Below are 19,765 nucleotides of genomic sequence, written 5' to 3' on the forward strand. Positions count from 1 at the left end.
TGTCAGTCACTGGGACAAAACTGAAATTGATATAGTTGTTTGGAGATACCACATCTGCTCCATGCAGAACACAGGTACGGCATCAGAGTAATTTTGCTTGTAGCTTGCAAATAAACCTCAAAATTTCTAAAGGTTTTACAACATTCTCTTTTAAAAATATATAAATGTTCTAGTCCAAATAATTTTTACCTTTCACCTTTGTCTTTAAGGTGCAAATGTTTTAAACCTAATACTTCTCTCTTTGTGCAAACTAAACATTTCATCCATGTTTGTGCAAAAATATCATCCTTTTTCCCTTGGAAAAGGAATAGCTTTCCATCAGGAAAAGGCCACTGCCTGAAGCACGTGGGATAGGGGCACCACTAAATTTCACAAAAATGCAGCCTGAAATTTTGTAGCAAAACATGAAATTTGAATTAGACTTGCAGCTCTGAGTGTTCAGAGCAATTCCTTTACTTATGCACTGTCCATCATGTCTCAGACACCAAAAACATTAGGGGATAAAGCAGCCAATGCTCTGGTTTTGAGGAATCGGTGCAGAGAGAAGCAGATTTCAAAGCAGGGGTTGGTAACAAATGGTCCTGTTTCGTTGCAGTAAAGAATCACGAAAGCACTGGCGTTGTACGCTCAGCCATGTAGGACCAGTTTGCCTTTGAAGCTGCTCTTCCACATGTCATTTTTTAGGTGGCTGCAGAGAGAAAGGAACTGGGGCGACTCGGCTGAGAGGAAGGCAGTGATGAAAGGAAAGTAAAGCCTTTCTCAGTAAACACACGTAGAGCTTTCTTGGAGGTAGGACTGATAACGAGTAAACCAGTTGAAAGGCAATGTTTATCAGCGACTGCATTTCAATGCATTCTCTTCTAAACAATTGTCCTTCTCTGTCATTTTGAAGCGACCTCGGAGGTCAGGAGAAGAAAAACATAACAGTTCATCTCCTTCTCTTTTTAGTTTTGGGTTTTTTTTCTTTTCTGTATATTTACTGGAAAATAAATATTTACAGCAGATTACCACGACATCAAAGCCTTGACACGTGGCTTGCAGGCAAGAGACATGGCTGTGTCTGTTTGGAAAATGTACTTCACCTGAAGGCCAACCTGCTCGTACGGTCAGAAAACGTCGCCTGCTGGAGCAACGGGGTGACAGATTTGTTTTAAGCACTAGTCAATTTGTTAGAAAGGAGTGAGGAAGCCGTTCCAATTAAAAGCAAGTGCTATTTAATTAATGGCAAGGCTCCCACTGACTTCAAAGGGATCGAATCTGGCCCGTTTATGCTTTGCAGCCCGGCTTAACAGCCTCGGCTGCACAAGAAAGTGTTTCTGACATCTCTTTTCTGCAGCCAGGGTGGCTGGGGCCATGTCTCCTCCCCGAGCTCCCTGCCCAGGGAAACAGCTTGGAGATACCAGCCTCCTGGCACACCATACACCCAGCAGCACCACCGGAGGAGGAGGTGGTCTCTACAGACCATCCTCCCTCTTCCTCCAACACGCCTGGCTGGTGGGCTGCCATTGGCATGGGGCTGAAAGAGAGCCGACTCCTCAGGCTGTCCAGATGGAGCCACGGGGCTGTCACGGGGGCCAAAAGCCGCTCCCGAGCTGTTGAACAAGCAAGACAGCTGCTGGAGGCTGGAGATTGCTCTTGGTGCTGAGTACAGCCAAGGCTTGGGAGGAGATTTCAGCCCACGTTTACACACGTGCTCTGCAGAGAGAGCTGCTTCCCTCAAAGAGAGTGCTCCTGACCTGCTGTCACCTCTTACAGGGAGCTCAGGGGACAAAGAAACACCTTGAAATTGCTCAGAATTCAAGCCAGTTAGTGATCTCTCTATCAATCACACATAGTAGAGCGATCCCACCGATGGCAGCGGGCGGCAGACCCATCAAACCACACACACAGAGCAAGCCCCCTTGACAGTGGAGTCCATCCAACAAGCATAGTCTGGGTTTGGAGCAGGAGCTTGTGCTGTGCTGGGACACGCCAGCATCACTCCTGCCCTAATGTCCATTTAACAACGGATAGCATTTTAAGTCTGCCAAAGTCTAGAGTTTAAAGAACTTGAATTGCAAATGATGTTCAGTTAAACCTTCAGCAAAGATGCATGAGGAATTCGAACTGACACACTCATACCCTGTAAAAGGGCAAATAACACTCCAGTAATGATTGTATCAGACCAAAAGCTCACAATCCCTGAAGCTCATCATCTCCTCCGGCTGTTTGGATGTCCTGATCTATTGCCAGAGCATTTTCTCCAATGTAAGCCCTCCACTGCACACACACAAAGCTACAGGGGGCTAGGAACAGCTCAGAATTCTTTTTTTTTTTTGGCTGTGATCTTTCCTGGAAAGCACCCAAATGGTGGCACTGGACAGAAGCCCACAGCAGCACACCCACTCATGCACTGATGTAGTGCCCATCTCTTGTGGCAATCTGGAAATCCCCCTAAAAGCCGTGACCTACCCAACAAAAGATGATTCATAAGTCTTTAAAGGACTGTTGCAAGGTCAACATTGGCCCTTCAATCTCACAGATACCCAAAATAACGTTGGATTTACCAGAAATTCCCTTCTTGGTACAGGCAGAGCAAATAAGTATCTAGGGCAGTTTATGGAAGACAAGTCGTGTTCCCAAATAATCCCATGTGGTATCAATTAATCAGATCGACGTGGCAGAGCTAGCAGGTGCCTGGAGCTTCACTGGAAATCGTACAGTAGCAACACCCAGCTAATTGCTGTCCTACACGTCTCTCCCTAGGGAAATCATTACTTCATTAGGAAGTAATGCCTTGCAGATGCACGATTAGTTGGGCACTATTTGCTACTGGGTAGTAGCTACCAAGGGTGGACTCCTCTCTCTGGTTTAACTCCTGCTGATCCAGTTACACCTAACGAGGGCTGTGATTGGGACTTCGTAGAAAAGGAAAACTAAAACCAGGAAAATAGGCACTAGTATATTTTTTACACATAAAAACACTGCATAATGTAGTTAAAAAACACCGAACAAACCTGCAAAAAATGGGTATCTTTAAGCATCTGTAAAATGCAGAGTTAGGCTTGTCTCCTGGCTGACAGCTGTGCACCTGCTCTGACAGCTGGTTCAGTCCAAAGGTCCCTCTAAGGACACATCTGGCTGCCCATCAGGCAGGATGGATTGAAACCAGCCCTGCCTGCCCACCTCCCTGACGCACCCCTGGCACGGGTGGACCAGCCTACATGGGGTTTTCATAAGCGGTGACACTTGGAGTGATTAATGTAAATTAGCCAGGCGCGTGACTTTAGATTCAGTGAAATAAACAAATCCAGGTCCTGCAAGGCCATAGCTTGTCATGTCTATAGACAGAATAAAATTGAGTAAATAAAGGTATTTTCAATGCTCTTGCTGCGTTGGTTTCTGCTTTAAAACCTCATATATTTGACAATGAGAGCTTCTCTGACTATTCAAGTCTAAAAGCACTAAACACACGATGTAACTGGGTGCAGGGGAGCAGCTGTGGGGGGACAGTTTGGTAGCCAGAGCTGTACTGGAGGGAGATGGTGGCTCTGTGCCACAAGGGTCAGGTTCGGCCATGCTACACATCAGCCCTGGCAGCCCTCATCCCAAGTAAGTACCAGGTGCTGCCAGAGTGGAACCAACACATTTTGGGGTCCAAAGCCCCACAGCAGGACAGCACGATTGCAGCAGCCATGGAGACTCCAGCCACTGAACTCCCAGCTGGGTCAGAGCACGGGTTTCTTCAGCAATGAGCAACAGACTAATAATTACCCTAATTTTGAAACAGCTTATGGAAATCTCTCAGGCCTGTGCATGAAAGCTTTTTGCCTGAAGACTTTGCTCCAGATGGAGGAACTTCAGATAAGCCCCTTATTTTCATTGGAGCGCACTGCCCTGTGCTGGGTTCATGCCCAGTGGCCAGGACACTGTGTCCCCCTGCCCCACCACCACCCTTCACCTTCTCCTACCTCCCCACCCCAGACACAGTCAGGGCAGAAGCAGTGGGTAAATAACGAGCACAGCTTTTACGTTTCCATTGCAAAACAAACCAGGCTTCTTCTGGTGACAGAAACCAGAGAGAACACCCCATCCCATGGACAGCAGAGAAGCCACACGAGCACCCGTGCCCTCACCTTGCTGTTCCTCTCGGGGGGACAGGGCTGGGGGCTGCCGTAACTCCAGCCTGTCTCCTGCAGGATGTCGGGGGGCTGCTGCCTGGTCTGCCGCGACACCACGAAGTGGACCTGCTTCTCGCTGGCCTGCAGGGAGGAGGAGGAGGAGGAGGTAACAGCGTGAATCCCACCGCCCCGGAGCAATAAACCCCTCCACGTCAGCCCCAGAGGATTCACAACACGTGGGTCCCGTTTAAGCACGGTCTGAATTTCCCACTAAGGTGGCTGCAGTGACTAAAAGCAGTAGCATCAGTTCAGGTCAACAAAGTCCATAAAAATTTACTGCCTGCTACTTAATACTTCTCTTGAAAATTTGGTGTTAACTCTGAAAAAAACCCCTTCCTATCCACCCCAAATTTGGCTGGAAGCAATGATCCACCACAGCGAGCACTGATCAGCTCTCACACACACCTGCATCCACCATGGAAGCGAGACAGACAGAGCTGCTGCTGATGGATGGGAACTCTGGAAAAGATGCAATTAACCCTGTAACGAGGGATGTGCTCAAGCTTCAGCTGGGGAAAGCGGGGAACAAACGATGTAACTGAGTCCACCTGCAAACGTGAGGCAGCTTGAAGAAAGGGACGTGCATTTTGAGAAACAAAATCCTGCTGCAGCAGAGCACACAGAAAGAGGGAGGGCACAAGCAAGCACAGAGAGTGATGGAGTTTTAGGGTGGGAGATCAGCCCAAACTTTCACTCTAGGAACAGGAACTGCAAAAACAATTAACCCAAAAGAAGCTCAAAATGCTTCTGGGCCTTTTTGCACAACAACACACTCATAATAAGTGCCTGAGAGACGCTGCTAAGCTTCTTTTCAGTTATGTTTGCTCGTTATTTTTTCAGGTGTTCTGTGTGTGCCTATTAGTGCTATTAATTCTGCGCACAGGTGAATTTTTCCTGTTTTATTGAATCAGCACCGTTTCCCTAGAAGCAAGGCCATGTTGGATGGGGCTTTGAGCAACCTCCTCTACTGGGACGTGTCCCTGCCCATGGCAGGGGGGTTGGAACTCAATTATCTTTAAGATCCCTTCCAACCCAAACCATTCTATGATTCTCTGATTCTAAATGGCTTCCTTTTTCCCCCTCAGTGAAGCTCATACAAATCTGTTCAAGACAACAGTGATGGAAAATTAGAGCTGAGAGGGAGGGAGGTTTAGCTGGGTGAATCGTAGGTGTCTGCCACAAGGGCAAACCAGCATACTGAACTGAAGTGTAGAAATAGCCTTAATGCTACAGGAGCATACTCAGAAGACAAAAAAATTAATCCCCTAATCTCCTTCTCTCCAGGCTAAAGAGCCTGGTGGTGTGGCAGGCAGGAGGGGCTCTCAAGGGCTGGTCTCCAGAGGGATTCCTGCCTCTTTGCTCACAGGTTATTACCGAGGAACTGCTCAGTATCTGACATGGAGCCCCCCGCAAGCACGTCTGGAGGTCTGGTCCCCCTGGGGCTGCAGGAGCGATGCTTGTTGGTACCGCAGCCCCGGTGGCATCAGACCTCCAGCCTGGTTTGCTGGCAGGCTGACGTGCCCTGCTCGCTGGGGAGACGCTCCAAGGAAAGCTGGCGTTGAACAAGCAGCTGGAAACCAAACCCAGATCCAGTTGCGCTATTGAAATCAAATCTCCCGCAGACAATTAACAGAAGCCAGAGGAGGCCCCTGGGATTTTTGTTTTTATAGCTTGGTTTGTCTTTTCTGGAGCTGGATTCAATAGTAGTAGCTGAGGGTTAAAAAATGCTTTACAAAAATGTCACTACAGTTAAAAAAAAGCAACCTATCTCTCCTAAACCTCCAACTTCAAGCCTGAAATTTGCATGTTCAGGCTGTGCTATTTCCAAGGAATGTGATATCTCAGTAAAATGCATGAAGTTCTTTGTTACTTTCCCAATATCTTGGGGGATGCTAGTTTTTTCACCAGCAACTCAAATCTCCACAGCTTCGTAATATTTCATTTGGTACATACACACATAGTTCAAAACAACTTTCTAGATATTTTCACCAGGTCTATTTTTACAGAATATTAATTCCTGGACTCAACTGGTACCTAAAAGCAGAATACTGTATCTCAGGAGAAAGGAAACCACCCTGGTCCCTAGTTTGCAATGTGATTGAGATGGAACTGAACAATACAAGCCTAAACCTCCTAGGGGCATATGGCCCCACGAAAATCCAGTTTTCTCTTAAAATAAACAACTTCAACTTACGCAACTTCTGTTTAAAACTCATCTGTTGCCACATGGTTAGCCTCAAAGTTGGTTATTTAGAGGAAGGTTGTAAATGTGATTAATTCTTGTAGAATGACTAGCAAAAGTTCACCGAGAGTCTCTATTGCAATGTCACATTTGTCTCCAGGTCAGTCAAGTTAAGTAATTTCTCAGAAGTCCAGAGTGTTTTAAGAAGTTATCCAAACAACAAGACCAGCTCTTGAATTTATGTACTTCCATATAAAAAACCATTAACATTTCTACTGATCAGAATATTAATTACTGCTTCATTTTGATCCCTCCCTCCATCTTACCACTTGTTTTCCCCACAATTCCTTCTCTGTTTTGCTTTTTGTTTTTTTTTTTCTTATGCCAAAGCATGAGGTTAGCTTTGAGACTGTATGCAAGAAATAGCTGAAACAATCTGCTGGAACTAAAATTTGTGCTACAGCCAAACAAACCAAGCAGGGAGGCATCAGTGGTGACTTCTGATCATCCAGCAGGCAACTGCATCTTTAAAAAAAACAAACAACAAGGTGGCAGCAGTGCTGGTCTCGGCAGAAGCTGCCCCATCTCTCGCAGGGAGGATGTGGATGGGCTCCCCATCACAACCTGCTTTCTGCCCATGGTGGTTGTCATGATGGAGAGAGGGTCGTGCACCCATCACAGCTGCTCCCAACCCCTCTGAGAGAGGAGGGTGAACATCTGGGGGCAGTAAAGTCTGGCTCAACCAGCACGGCTCGGCTTGATGTGCTCACACGAGCGCTCACTGATCTGTTACCTTGTTCCCTGCCTTGTCACTCCCATGGAAAACAGATGTGGAATGTCACGTTATTTAGATTAAAAGTGCCACATCTGACACAAAGGCCATGACTAAAGATGACGCGACAAACGGGAAGCAGCAAACTCCCAAGTGTTACGATGTGCGCACGTTCCTAATTAGTACTTGCGCGTTTTCTTCTTTTCAGTTCTTGTGACTGGGCTTATAAACAGCCAGACACCTAATCTACTGATTAACAACTGCTTCACATATGCTAATGTATAATCGCTAAAGGCCTGAAAAATCAAATTCATCTCAAATATTCATTATTTAGAAGTCAGAACTCATCAGATTCCACAGAAATCTGATGTTTTCCCAGCTGTCCTTAGGCTAACAAGCCACCATCGCCTTTTAGTGAATGTTAGTTCTGTTTTTAAGGAAACCAAAGGCATATTTGAAGCTTCCACCACCATTAATTTACAGGTAGATGTGGTGCTGAGGGACACGGTTTAGTGGTGGTTTTGGCAGTGTTAGGTTGATGGGCTCAGTGAACTTAAAGATCCTTTCCAACCTAAACAATTCTATGATTCTATGATTAATTTGAAGGCCTCAGTGTCCTGTGAGTGACACACGCTGAGGTCTCAACAGGCAGGATATTGTTGAGAAATCAGAGGGCAGAGTAAAACATCCCTTCGTGTAAGAGGCAAATGCAAAACACTTGTGCCTTCAGCATAATGGTTTTTCTCTGGCATAACATGGAAACAGGAAAGACAAATGATAATTGATGAAAAAACATGACAAAAAAGACACAGGTTCTGGGAATTTTGCATTAGACAAATGTGATTCATAGAGCTCACATCAATGCAATGTAATCCTGGCTGTTTGGAAACCTGAGTCTCCCCTTTGATGGGCATGTTGTTTAAATTCCCAAGGACTGGTGTGCATTTCAAGCATTATTATAAATAACATCCACCCTTTGGAACCCAATAAGAGCTTTAGTTGCGTTTTTAAACACTTGTGTGTGAATGCTCTCATTAGTCATTTTTTCCATTTCATCTCTAGGCTGCATGTGTTTTTTGCTTATGAAGCACTGTTGCCTTGTTTTGTAGCCATAAAGAACTGTTCCAAGAATACCAATTTTTTTAGAAAGGTTTTCATTCCAGACTTGTTCCCCTCAGAGAATTTAAATCTCCCCCTCCCCTGCCGCCTTCTGCTCCCAGTTAGTGAGCTACATAAAGCAATCCAGAAAGATGCTGGACCAGAATTTCAACAACCAGCATTTTCTTTACCTGTGCTATAAACTACTCAACAAAAGTTGGCTACAGCCAACTGTGAACCTGTGCTAAAGGAGGAATCCCTTCCACAAGATGCAGGATCTGAATGCTTCTTTCAGTCCGTCTCATGTTACCATGATTATACCTGTTGGAAAGGGGAAGCAGCCACCCTGATTTGACATCTTGTTATTGAGGCACATGAAATTCTTCCATGTGAACCTTCTGCGTGCTTCCAAATGAAATGTGAAATTGCACGTGTATAATAACTGCTATAAATATGAGATAAAAGCAACAAATATTCTTGGCTTTGCTTTTTACATTGAAGTTTTCTAAAAATGCAGGCTATAAAGAAAGAAAACAAATGAAAAAAGTTCTGGAGGGGAAATTAGGCAGAAGCTGAGAAAGACAGGTTTTTTCTCTGACAGTTTTGTGGTAAAACACTGCAGAGTGCATTGCAGAGGCACCCCTTTAGTTCTCCACATGAGCCTAAATCGAGATTTATAAAAAATGCAGCGACAGATCCATGTTTTTCCAAAACATCTGGATTTTGGTATGCTGGATTTAGCTAAGAAATAACTACAAGGTATGGAGTACCTTCAGTCGTAAAACACACCCATGGGAAATCACCGAGTCTGGGAGGATGATGCTCATCCTGAAACATGCTGTCCATTGCTGTAGGCTGCTCTGGTCTGCTCCAGGGCTGAACCAGGGAGCACTGTGGCTCCCTCTGAGCTGGAGGAGCCAGGACCCAGCTGGACCCAGTGGTCCTTGGGTGCGAGATGGCCCGTCTTTTGGTAGATGGCATTGCTCTTTGGTGATGTACAGTGCATATGGGTGTTTACATTGATCTGTACATTAGAAAGCCTGATGGTAGTGGGCATCACTGCGAGAGTCCATGCCTGTATTCACCCTTGCACCCACAGTGAAACCAAGGAGCTTTCAGAGGTGTAAATTCCCACCCAAGCTTGACACATTTTCCCTCCCCCAAATACACACACATTAATTTTGACCCCTGCTTTGCAACGGATGGTGAAAATACACCGCTTGGTTTTCCCAAAGTTCAGAACCTGGGGCCAAAGCGGTGGTGACAAACCTGTATCAGCTGGGCTGCACTCTCTGGACTGCCGTACCGATGGTCATGCCCGTTGATGGCCAACACCCGGTCGTTCTCCTGAAGCTGTCCGTCACGGGCAGCCACGCCGCCTTCCAGCAAGTTGAAAATAAATACCCCCGGTTCGTCGGCCTTGCGGACCAGCTTGATTCCCAGCTGCTCGTCTGGGCTGCTTTTGTTTAGCACAACGTGGAAGCTGTCGTCCCTGTTGCAGTGAGCATCAAGGGAAAGCCCGCTGTTTCGGCACCGGTACCTCTGCTCTCGGAGCACCGTCAGTCGCAGCACGTGGCAGGGTTGCTTCAGGATGGACACGGCGTAGTTGTGAGGCACGTTTTTGATGTCCATGCCATTTACCTGGAAGAGAGGAACGTAAATCAGCAGCAGAAAGACCGTCTGATCTGAATTGGCACGGGAGAGGGCAGATGTATTTACACAGATGTCTTCACACGAAGTGACGTGTGCTATTTCAAACCGTGTCACGCAGGAGGCCAAGACTGCGGTGCAGAACAGTCTTCCCCCCAAGGAAAGGACGCACTGTACTTTCTGCCTTTTTTTTTTTTTCCCCTTTCTCCCTGATAGTCTCCAGACATACAAACTGGAACAGAAATGTTCACCAGCACAGGAGAAAGCATTCGACTGGGGTTTGTTTCTGCAGACCGCCCGTGTGGGCACGATGGGGCTGTCCCCACTGTGGTCTGAGGGGGGGACTGCACCCCTAGAGACACAGGTGTGAGCTGCATGGGGCTGAAATTCCTGGGAATCCTTGGTAAATCCCTGGGCAGTCAGACACGGCCAGGGAGAGCCGGGCTGGGCCTGTCCGTGCTGCAATCACGGCTTCCCACTGCAGTTTGGATGTGCCCTGCAGGAGCAGTTTTGGCCCAGTGATGCCATTACCTCTGCCACTCTGTGCTGGCACCAGGACAAAAAGCCTCCCCGAAACGCACGACCAGGTGACACTCGCCCAGCTGCCACCTACTCACTCACCCTACCAGCCAGGCACACCAGAGCAGGCACTAAGATGGGCATCCGGAGTCCCACCTGGAAGAAGACCCTGAGATATGCATGCCAGACCTTGCAGTCCACCTATTTCCATCTCCTCTAGCATTTTCCCAGCTAATGCCACACTGGTTAGTCTGGGTACCAGCACCGGTCTATCCATGGCAGCACGGCCCACAGGGAACAAAGCAGCCTGCTCAGGGATGTCCCTGTAATTTGGAAAACCTGTGCTGAGATCTTTGCCATCTTCGGCCATGCTGTCACCAATATTTGAGCCAGATGAGTTAAGCTGCTTTGGGTGCACCTGGGTGAGCTGCAGCTGGAGCTTTGGTTTGCAGTGTGAATATACCTTGTGCGCTCCAACTACACACCACCAAAGCAAGGAAAGGAACCGGTAGTTTCTGTCAGCATTAATATAATTTAGCATCCTTGGAGAGCCCCAAGTCACTGGGGCAGCTGAGAGCGCAGTTCCCATTCAAGAGCTATTGCTGTAGCCACTGCTCACAAGATACGTGATCTTTAACCATCTGGCCTAATTCTCCTTCATCTGTTATACATTTCTATAGAAACAGGAGCAGAAGTAGAAGCCAACAGCCAATGCCTGAACGCTGCTTAAATTTGTTCTTAGAGTTTTCACCTGTGGCTGCTGATGGGGCAACACTCCCAAAATAGAGAGGGCAGTGTCCCACGCTCTGTGCTGCTGAACACAGAATCATCAAATTGTGTAGGTTGGAAGGGACCTTTAAGATCATCTAGTCCAACTATCAACCTAATTCTGATAAAAACCATCACTAAACCATGTCACTAAGCACTATGTCAACCCATCTTTTAAATACCTCCAGCGATGGCGCCTCAACCACTTCCCTGGGCAGCCCATTTCAATGCTTAATAACCCTTTCAGGGTAAAAATTTTTCCTCATATCCAATCTGAACCTCCCCTGGTGCAACTTGAGGCTGTTTCCTCTTGTCCTAAAATCATCACACAGAGGAGCTAGATGCTGAAATAACGCTGATCAGGGCCCTATCACCTGTCCTGGTGTAAGTGGGATATAAGGCAATAGAAAACCTCACTAACCGAGATTTAAGCCCACAATTCAGTAGAAACAAATTGAGCAAAAAGCCCAGATTCTGCTTTCAGAAAAAAACCTTCTGGACCACTGGGTCAGAAACGTCAACAGTCTATTGCCCGATGTTGCATTTTGGATCTACCGTGTTTGGGTAGAGGCCTGGTACTGAAAAGGAAAAATAAACAAACCTGTGGGCCTCAAAAACAGTTGAGATGAATGAAATCATTACAGTGTGCAGAGGAACTGAACACCTTCCTGCCCACACAAACAAGCAACATTGCAAATCTCATCTCATCATCAACTTAGACCATCTTATTTTCCGTTAGGATACTTTTATTTTGTACCTCCATGGTACCGTACCTTTAGTATCATGTCTCCAGGCAGCAACCTTCCATCTCTGGCGATTACCCCGTCTCGGTAAATATGCTGTATGATGATGTGAACCAAAGGAGTCTCGCTGCCTCCCACAATCCGAATGGCCAGGTTTTCGTGGGGATCCGTACGGTTGATCTTAATGCAGGTAATTTCCCCGTCTGGAATCAGGTGATACAACCTGGGAAAACCTGGAAATGCACATATTAAGGTATTTATTTGACATCACAGCTTTGCTTTGTTGAAACATGCACCGCAGAGCTTCAAGTACCCGCCAGTTATCCAAACCAGGAAAGGATACGCATGCTCACTGGGTGGACTTGAAGGGATTTTGTTTTCCAGTTAATACATTCAACTTCCTTTTTTCCCATAAAACACAGCCCTAGAACTTTGATGTAACCCAGACAGACAAAATGTACTTAAAAACAACTACACGTGCTAATATTTTAAGGGAACAAAGTACATTTTTCTTCACTAGAAACCCCTCTGAACCAGGCCACGGTTTCTTGCTGGCCCTAGAGCAGATGGGCATGGACACCTCAACAAACATCCATCCCTGCTATAGTGGGCTGCACACCCTGTCTCATTGGTAGCAGCCCAGGTTGCCCTCTTTTCCTCCATTTTTGATGCCATAGCTGACGACTGGATGCTTGGCTTGTGACATCCAAGGAAGGGGTTTTTTACCTTCAGCTAAGAGAAAAGCAAGATTTCTCAGGCAACCCAAAGCACACAGTAGGTTCCCTACCAGACTGCTCTCCTTTCATCCCTGCTTGAACTCTAAGAAGTAGGAATGAGTGGCTCTTACTGCAATGTGTCTGTATTAAAACCAGAGTAAAGTCAGGGTGCCTGGAGGGAAAAATTTCTGCTGGCCCTGCCAATCAGTGTGTGGGGAAAAGGGACATGGTGGTCAGGGGTCCTTTTTGTATTTTTAGTGCACTGAGTAAGAGTATCCTCTTCCAAACCCTACTCTTCATCTGGCATTTTTGCTTTCACACCATGTCACAAATACTTTCTTTCCTTCTAGGTCAATTCAAAATTTTAATCCACATTCAACGGTGAGCAAAATTGAAGTAAAAGGACCAGTGAGTTTTCTAGCACAGGTGTATCAGCCTTCAATTATTTTGAATCCCCCATAGGTGAGAAAAAGCTTTTGAACTTTTTGTGCGCGAGTCCAACCCAGCACTTATATGAAAACCCTGTTAAGTCAAAAAATTAAGTGCTAATATTTTTTCAATAAACTATTTTAGAAATGAAAGTTACAGTGACTGTTACTGAATAGGGGTGAAATGTTAAATCAAAATAAACAGAGCAGATAGAATACATATTTTCTACTACAGAATTAGCAGACAACAAACCAGCAAGGCACCAAAACCTTTTGGGAGAGAGCAAGGGGAAGAAAAGAACAGGAAAAAAAAAATTAAGAAACACCATGTTGCATCCCTTACCACTTCTTTGATCATACGCTCTTCGAGGCGGGAAGCTGTCTTCCTCCACAGCTGTAAAAAGCACCTACCGGTAGCACAGACTTCGACTTTGTGGTTTTATACAGTTGACAGGCAATAAAAGTCTATCTAGATAACTATACAGCCTTCATCAACCTAACATCCAAGTATTCATTTAGTTTATACTCTTTTAGTAACACAGATTCTGCACGAATATGGGTTTACTTCAGTTTTGCACACAACTTTAATGTCTCAGGAATGGAAGGTGGTGTATTTTCCCCACACTTATCTATTTTCTGAACCTTATTTGCCTAGACTGTAATTTATTCATGTCTCTCCTGCCTGAAGCGTGCATTCACTCCATCTAAATCCAGACCTCTATGCAAAATGGATAATTTGGTGATGTACTTGCTCTGGCTTCCTCTATAGTGCATGGGTACCCAAAGAGAGTGGTACCCACTTCCACCTCTAAATCACCCCTGGAGGCGTGAAGCTCTCTCCACTGCTACGTAAGAAGAAAGGAGGAGTGGGGTGCTCAAAGTCAGACAATACAAGTACGCCTCAAAAATCATCAAAGGCCTGATAATAAGGCCAGAATAAATGTGCACATTTTATACTGTCAGTGTGGCTATAAGGGTATTTATATATAAAAATGCAAATGATAATCTGGACCTCCAGATCTTTTCTGCATGGAAATCACATAAATAAATATCCCTGCATATTTTGCTGACAACCAAAGCAGTCCTATAGCAGAACTACTTCCATTTCCCGTTGCATGATGATTCACCTCATCTCCTAACAAATTGTGGTTTTTGACCCCAACACTCATTCTCCCACAGCTCATTCCTGAAACTTTTCTAAAGGAATTACCCAATTACATTTCTTGACCATGGAGAACTGTGGACTGAATGAGATGTTGACACTCTTGTGTTATTTCAGTCTCTAATTATGCCAGAGCAAAATCAGAACAATATGACAGTGAACAAGTCTCCACACTTAGATGACTTACCTGTATCTTTGTGTAAGGTATAGACTTATCTAAGTAAGGATCACTTTTTCACCAAACAGTCTGCATACATTGTGTGCAGTTTGATCAAAACCTGCCATGCCTATCTCAAGATGATGCTGTGTCTGGAAAGAAATGTCTTCAACTTGACTTTTTCTCGTGGATACAGCACACCCAGAAGAGGTTGACCTGGCTCCAGCACCTGGTTGCATACACTGAATGGGGCCCCATCAGCCAAATTTAAGGGACTCCAAGTGGGTTGAAGGCTTGTACCATTCATGTATGCACTGCCTGCTGTGAGGCTGGAGCACCACTTTGCATAGACCCCATTTTCCAGCCTTTACACTCTTAATTACAATTCTCCATTCTCTTTGACCAGGTTTTCCAGAGCAGGAAAACCCAGGAGTATTGCATACCTTTCTTTACCATTTTATATTTCCAGTCCTTAAATATCGAAGAGCTGCTGAATCTAGAAAGAAGGAAACTTTCTGTCTTGTTTTTGGTGAGTCTTGTAGGTTTTCCCACAGAGTGTTGTGTTTTTGTCACCGGGGGTTGTATGGAGCATGCTGAATCTGTCAATATAATAAAACGTCATCCGCATTCAGAAAGACTGTGTGTGCTTTTTCCTCAAGCAATATTTTCCTTGTGTTAGTGTGCAATTTTATCGATATTTTCACATATCCCATTACAGTTAACAAATAACATAGGAGAGACCAGCTTTACACAGTAAACTCCGCTTGTCTGATAAGACGTAGGACACTGAGCAGTTGTTAGTATAGTAGCCATGAGACTGTAATACAAAATCTTAAGTATGCTTAATATTTTATCCCCACAGTTTATAATATTTCGTGTCAGTGTTCCTCCAGTGCTCAGGTTTCTGTGTGCACCATGCTCCTTCTGACAGTGCTGCCGTCAGGATAACTCCTGCCTTCAATCCCAGCATCCAGTGTGACAAAGCACCGTGCGGTGTTTGAGTCCAGATTAATCAAAGGTCACTGTAAACAAGACTTGTGTCTCAAGTTGCAAGTCCTTATTTAGATCAGAAGGTCTGACTGATGTGAGGTGCCAGCTCACCCCACAGATGAGGCTATCTGCAGGGACACACATTCACGCTTCCCAGCACCTGGTCACCGGAATTTAAATGAAGCTTGTGTAACCTATTCCTGAAAAGTTCTTGAGTCTGTGAATGTCACATGTACTTGAGCTAGTGTGGGACTTCGTTCTGCGACTCTTCCTTCCCAATTGATTTTCATTTAGCATTTCATTCTCCCAGTGGTTTGCCATCATTTTGATTTAGTACCTTCTATTCATTCTCCAGGGATGCTTGAATGCTTGAATGTCCAATTCAGAAGGCAGGTAGAAGGCAATGCCAACTCTAACATGTCTTCTTGCTGCTAGACATTCCTCTCATCAAAGGAATCCCAAAAGAACTAAAATGAAACTCTTGTAGATTTGAATGTGTCTCTCAAAAGTTGTGGCTATCTCATCTACAGCAGACAAAGTTTATTGGTCTGCAGTGGAGGAAATGCTGCAGAGACAATCTCGTTCTTCTGGAAATTGCCTGGCTCATGGTCCTAGAGCAGGATGCTTTGAGCTAGTTCTGTAAGATGTCCAACAGCTGCTTTGGAAAATCAGAACTGAAACTGAATCAAATCTGGGGAAAACAGGAACAGCATGGGATTCCTGCTGGGTGCAGCCTTCCTGACACAGAAGTTGGGCTGTGCACTCTTGTCCTGGGGCTGGATAAGCCAATTTCTTTTCTGCACGTAGAGAGCCATGAAATGGTTGATACCTGGAGCCATCTGTGTTTCACTTACCTTCTTTTTCTTCAAATGCTTTTCCCAAACACTGAAGTATTTATAAAAACAATCTATCTATATATCTGTCCATCCATCTTTTATGTATAAAAAGATATATATATATATAATATATACATTAAAAACTACAACAGGGCTCAAAGTGAACAGTAGGAGTGAGATACACCCATGCATCAGGAGAATCTGTTCTGTGGTCCTGCCAGGACTGCCTTGGTCTTGACTGCTGTAAAGCAATAACAGATGGTAGAACTGCACCCACCATGAGACTAAGAAGAATGAGTTTGACTTTGAACAACGTTTGACATCCTCAAGCAATCATAAATTCAATTTGTTTTACAATGGCTTGACTGCAAAATGGAACTCATGAACATTTTTGAAAACCAGAAGCAGGGCTCCCTTTTACTGCAACAAAACTGTGCAGAGGTTTTTGCAATTGCATTCCCAAATCCTTTCCTCCTAAAGTGTTAGCTGGTTTATGACTTGTATTTGTAAATCAGTTTGAGTAAAAAGTATGCATATGTATATATATGTATATACACACACATATAGTAGTTCTTGGAAGTGAATTTAAAGAGTGTGATGCCAAACTAAGAGCACGGTGATACAAATAAACATAGCAAAGCTGGAGCAGTCTTTGCTCGGAGATATTTTATCATTTAAGTAGATTGTCAAGGTCATTTACACTAGCAGATCCAGTCAGAAGATATTACATCTTAAATGCATCACTGCCGGAAGGATGTTCCTGTCACCTTCCCACACGTCTCAGAATGAAACCATCGCCTTTAAACTTTCCTAACTTCTACTTCAGACCTGGAAAGCTATTTGTAGCTGTAAGTGCTATTCATGAAATTACTTTCAGGCAGATATCACAGGCTTGGGTGCTGCACTACAGACAAATACTTTTTTGCATGGGTTATTTACAAATGACCAAATTATTTAAAAAGCTGACAATCTTAAAACCTCCTTCCCCAAACATTTTATCATCAGCGTTTGTACTTTTCATTCACTTTCTAATATTTTCTTTGGTTTGGACAATGAACAGTTCTCAGCTGAAAAGGCCAGCAAAACGTTTAAACAGAGGAACAAAGAAAGCCTGAATCATTTAAATCCAAAATGGATGCACATTACTTTGTTTAAATGAATCAAACCACAGGTTGCAAGTGGAAATCAAGAAGTGATCTTCACAGTGCAGCACTGCTACCAGCTCCATGTATTAGACTGTACCTATTTCTCTGCTGTAATTATAAGAGAAATACGTTTGCTGTTATATATCATGTTTTTCAGCGTCCATGGATAGCAGAGGAGTTTTCCAAAACCAGTACCGCATTCAGCCTCAAGTTAAGCAGATCATAGCTATATGAATATTTTTTTTTCTCCTACATCAGGAATGATTATTTTCTCTTGCACCCTCACAGTCATATTGCAACTGAGCATTGGCCCCACAGACATATCAGCTTCAGACTGAAGGAACCTACACACTTTGCAGTGGGAAGATAGTTAATTTGACCTCAGTGCTGCTGATGCTGAGGGCCAATACTCAGGTACACATTGTGGTTTTCATTCTCAGAGCCCCTTTGACTGAAATACAGGCAAAACAAAGATTAAGCAGAGACATCTGAACTAAGATGAGGGAATTCTGAAAACTGGGGACAGATGGGCTATAAAATGTTGAGCTTCACCGCATGATCTGACAGCTCCTTTATCAACACAAGGTTATCAGCAAGAAGGGGTTATTCCGCTCTGTGTCCACTGTGAGACCGGCAGAGTCTCAGCTTTAGGCACTGACTAAGCCTGGTGAGGAGAGGAGCCACCAGAGAGGTGGTGAGGTGCCATCTGATCTCCTGGAGCAATGAGGCATGGCTGAGGTGCGCTCTCAGGTTGTCCCAGGCATGAACCTGTGAAATTTGGGCAAGGCAGCAGCAGCAGCAGCTTTCATGCAAGGTGTGTGGAGCTCCAAGGCCAGGAACCACCACCCACAGGAGTGCCTCCACTCCCAGGAGAGCAGAGTGGCAATGGGGACACAGACATGTGGGGCTGCCTTTTTCCAGAGGGTTTGGGCTGTATCTTTAGTGAGCACAGGACAGAACATACTCCAGCTATCCCTAATGATTGACCAGCAGCTCTAACCAGGAGTCCATCTGCAGGCTGCTCGGAACAGCTGAGGACTTAAAAAAATAAATAAAAGAAGAAAATATACAGAACTGGAGAAGAACGCAAGCCTCCAGTTGGCAGGATGATGATAACTGCTAGAGAAAGAAGTGTATTCATTTCCTCCTCCAACAAGAAGAAACAGAGAGAGCCTTTGAGATGCTGTTACACAAAGCACCTGTTGCAAAGGACTGAGTAGAGATCTTTGTTAAAGCTGTCTTTCTATTGATGCAAGTTACTTGCTTGCATTTTTTTTTTGAAGACCAAATTCCAGAACTGTGTAATCAAAACACATTCTTTGCATACGCAATTAATATAGTAATTTATGTACCCAGCTTCTGTGATCTCATACGTAAGAGCAACTGCTCATTAAGTAATTACATGCCTACCTGGTTTTTCCGGTGCAGTAGAATATATTTGGAAGTTTACAGGCATGCTTGGTGCAGAGGAATGAAACCACAAGCAGAGTCAAGGAAAGAATGACAATCTTGATGCTGTCAATGGGGCCCTGGAGTGATTGCCACTTCAGGGACCCATTATATGTCTCTTAAAAAAGGAGACAGCAGCACTTTTCATTCTGCTGGAAATGTAAAGGCCAGTGTTATCTTCACCTCTCCTTCTGTTAACATCTGGACTGCACTGGGTTAAAGGGAAGGTACTGTTGGCATCCAGATCATCCACACACTCCAGACATGAAACCAAGCTCTCAGAGGAACAATTGCTAATGTCAACTATAAGCCTAGGTAGAAAACAGTCACAAAAATTCTATGGCCAATGCTAAAGAGGTTTCTTTTGAAAAATACAGACTTGAGACATGCAGAATTTCACTCCAGCTGAAGAAGAGCAAGCTTTTACTTGCAATGAATTGAACAGTTGCTACGGAGTGAGAAACATATCTGCTCAGAGAGAGTCATAGACAACTTATTTGCAAATTTTTACTTGGGGAAAAATAATAAAATATTTAGGACAGTAAAGTTGTTCATGATGTTTCCAGCCCAAGGAACAGTTTCACATTATTTTTCTGGAAAAGGTTCACAATTTTGAACCATCAGGTTTTATTTTAACTACATCAGCAAGTATGTGGAGTAGGAGAGTAAGTACCAAGAACACGGTAACGTAGTGAAATTCTCCTGAAGGAATAAGCAAGTAAAGCAGAAGAAATAATAAACACTGTTCTCTGATTCAGCATTTCAAGAATAATGATGTCTAAACACAGCATTTGGCAGCTTTTTGTCCTTGTTTTGTGTGGGTTTCGATGACAGCTTGAAACACAGAGCAAAGGGAAGCTGCATATTTTGTCTTTTTAAAGCCCTTACCCTGTGCATTTGGTCTGGGCAGAGACATGAGGTGCTGAGGCATCAAGCAAAGGAAAAATACGCTCAGTGAAGACCTTGATTAAGGCAATGATTCCCACTCTA

At 44.6% G+C, this 19,765-nt stretch overlaps 1 protein-coding gene across 5 annotated transcripts in view; it reads right to left on the reverse strand.

Annotated features, from left to right (window-relative positions):
* LNX1 (ligand of numb-protein X 1, E3 ubiquitin protein ligase) overlaps positions 1 to 19,765 on the reverse strand; it is a 71,874-nt gene that overhangs the window by 12,064 nt on the left and 40,045 nt on the right. For 3 of the 5 annotated variants that reach the window (XM_014945581.1, XM_014945584.1, XM_014945583.1), the window contains 4 exons: positions 14,799 to 14,954; positions 11,923 to 12,125; positions 9,482 to 9,853; positions 4,116 to 4,241 (listed from right to left, as the gene is read on the reverse strand). In XM_014945581.1, coding sequence (XP_014801067.1) covers positions 4,116 to 4,241; positions 9,482 to 9,853; positions 11,923 to 12,125; positions 14,799 to 14,954 — 857 coding nt within the window. The remainder of the gene's footprint in view (positions 1 to 4,115; positions 4,242 to 9,481; positions 9,854 to 11,922; positions 12,126 to 14,798; positions 14,955 to 19,765) is intronic. The other 2 variants (XM_014945582.1, XM_014945586.1) reach the window with 1 other exon arrangement.

Source organism: Calidris pugnax, unplaced genomic scaffold (assembly GCF_001431845.1).
Source record: "Calidris pugnax isolate Ruff unplaced genomic scaffold, ASM143184v1 scaffold58, whole genome shotgun sequence".
NCBI classification, from domain to species: domain Eukaryota; kingdom Metazoa; phylum Chordata; class Aves; order Charadriiformes; family Scolopacidae; genus Calidris; species Calidris pugnax.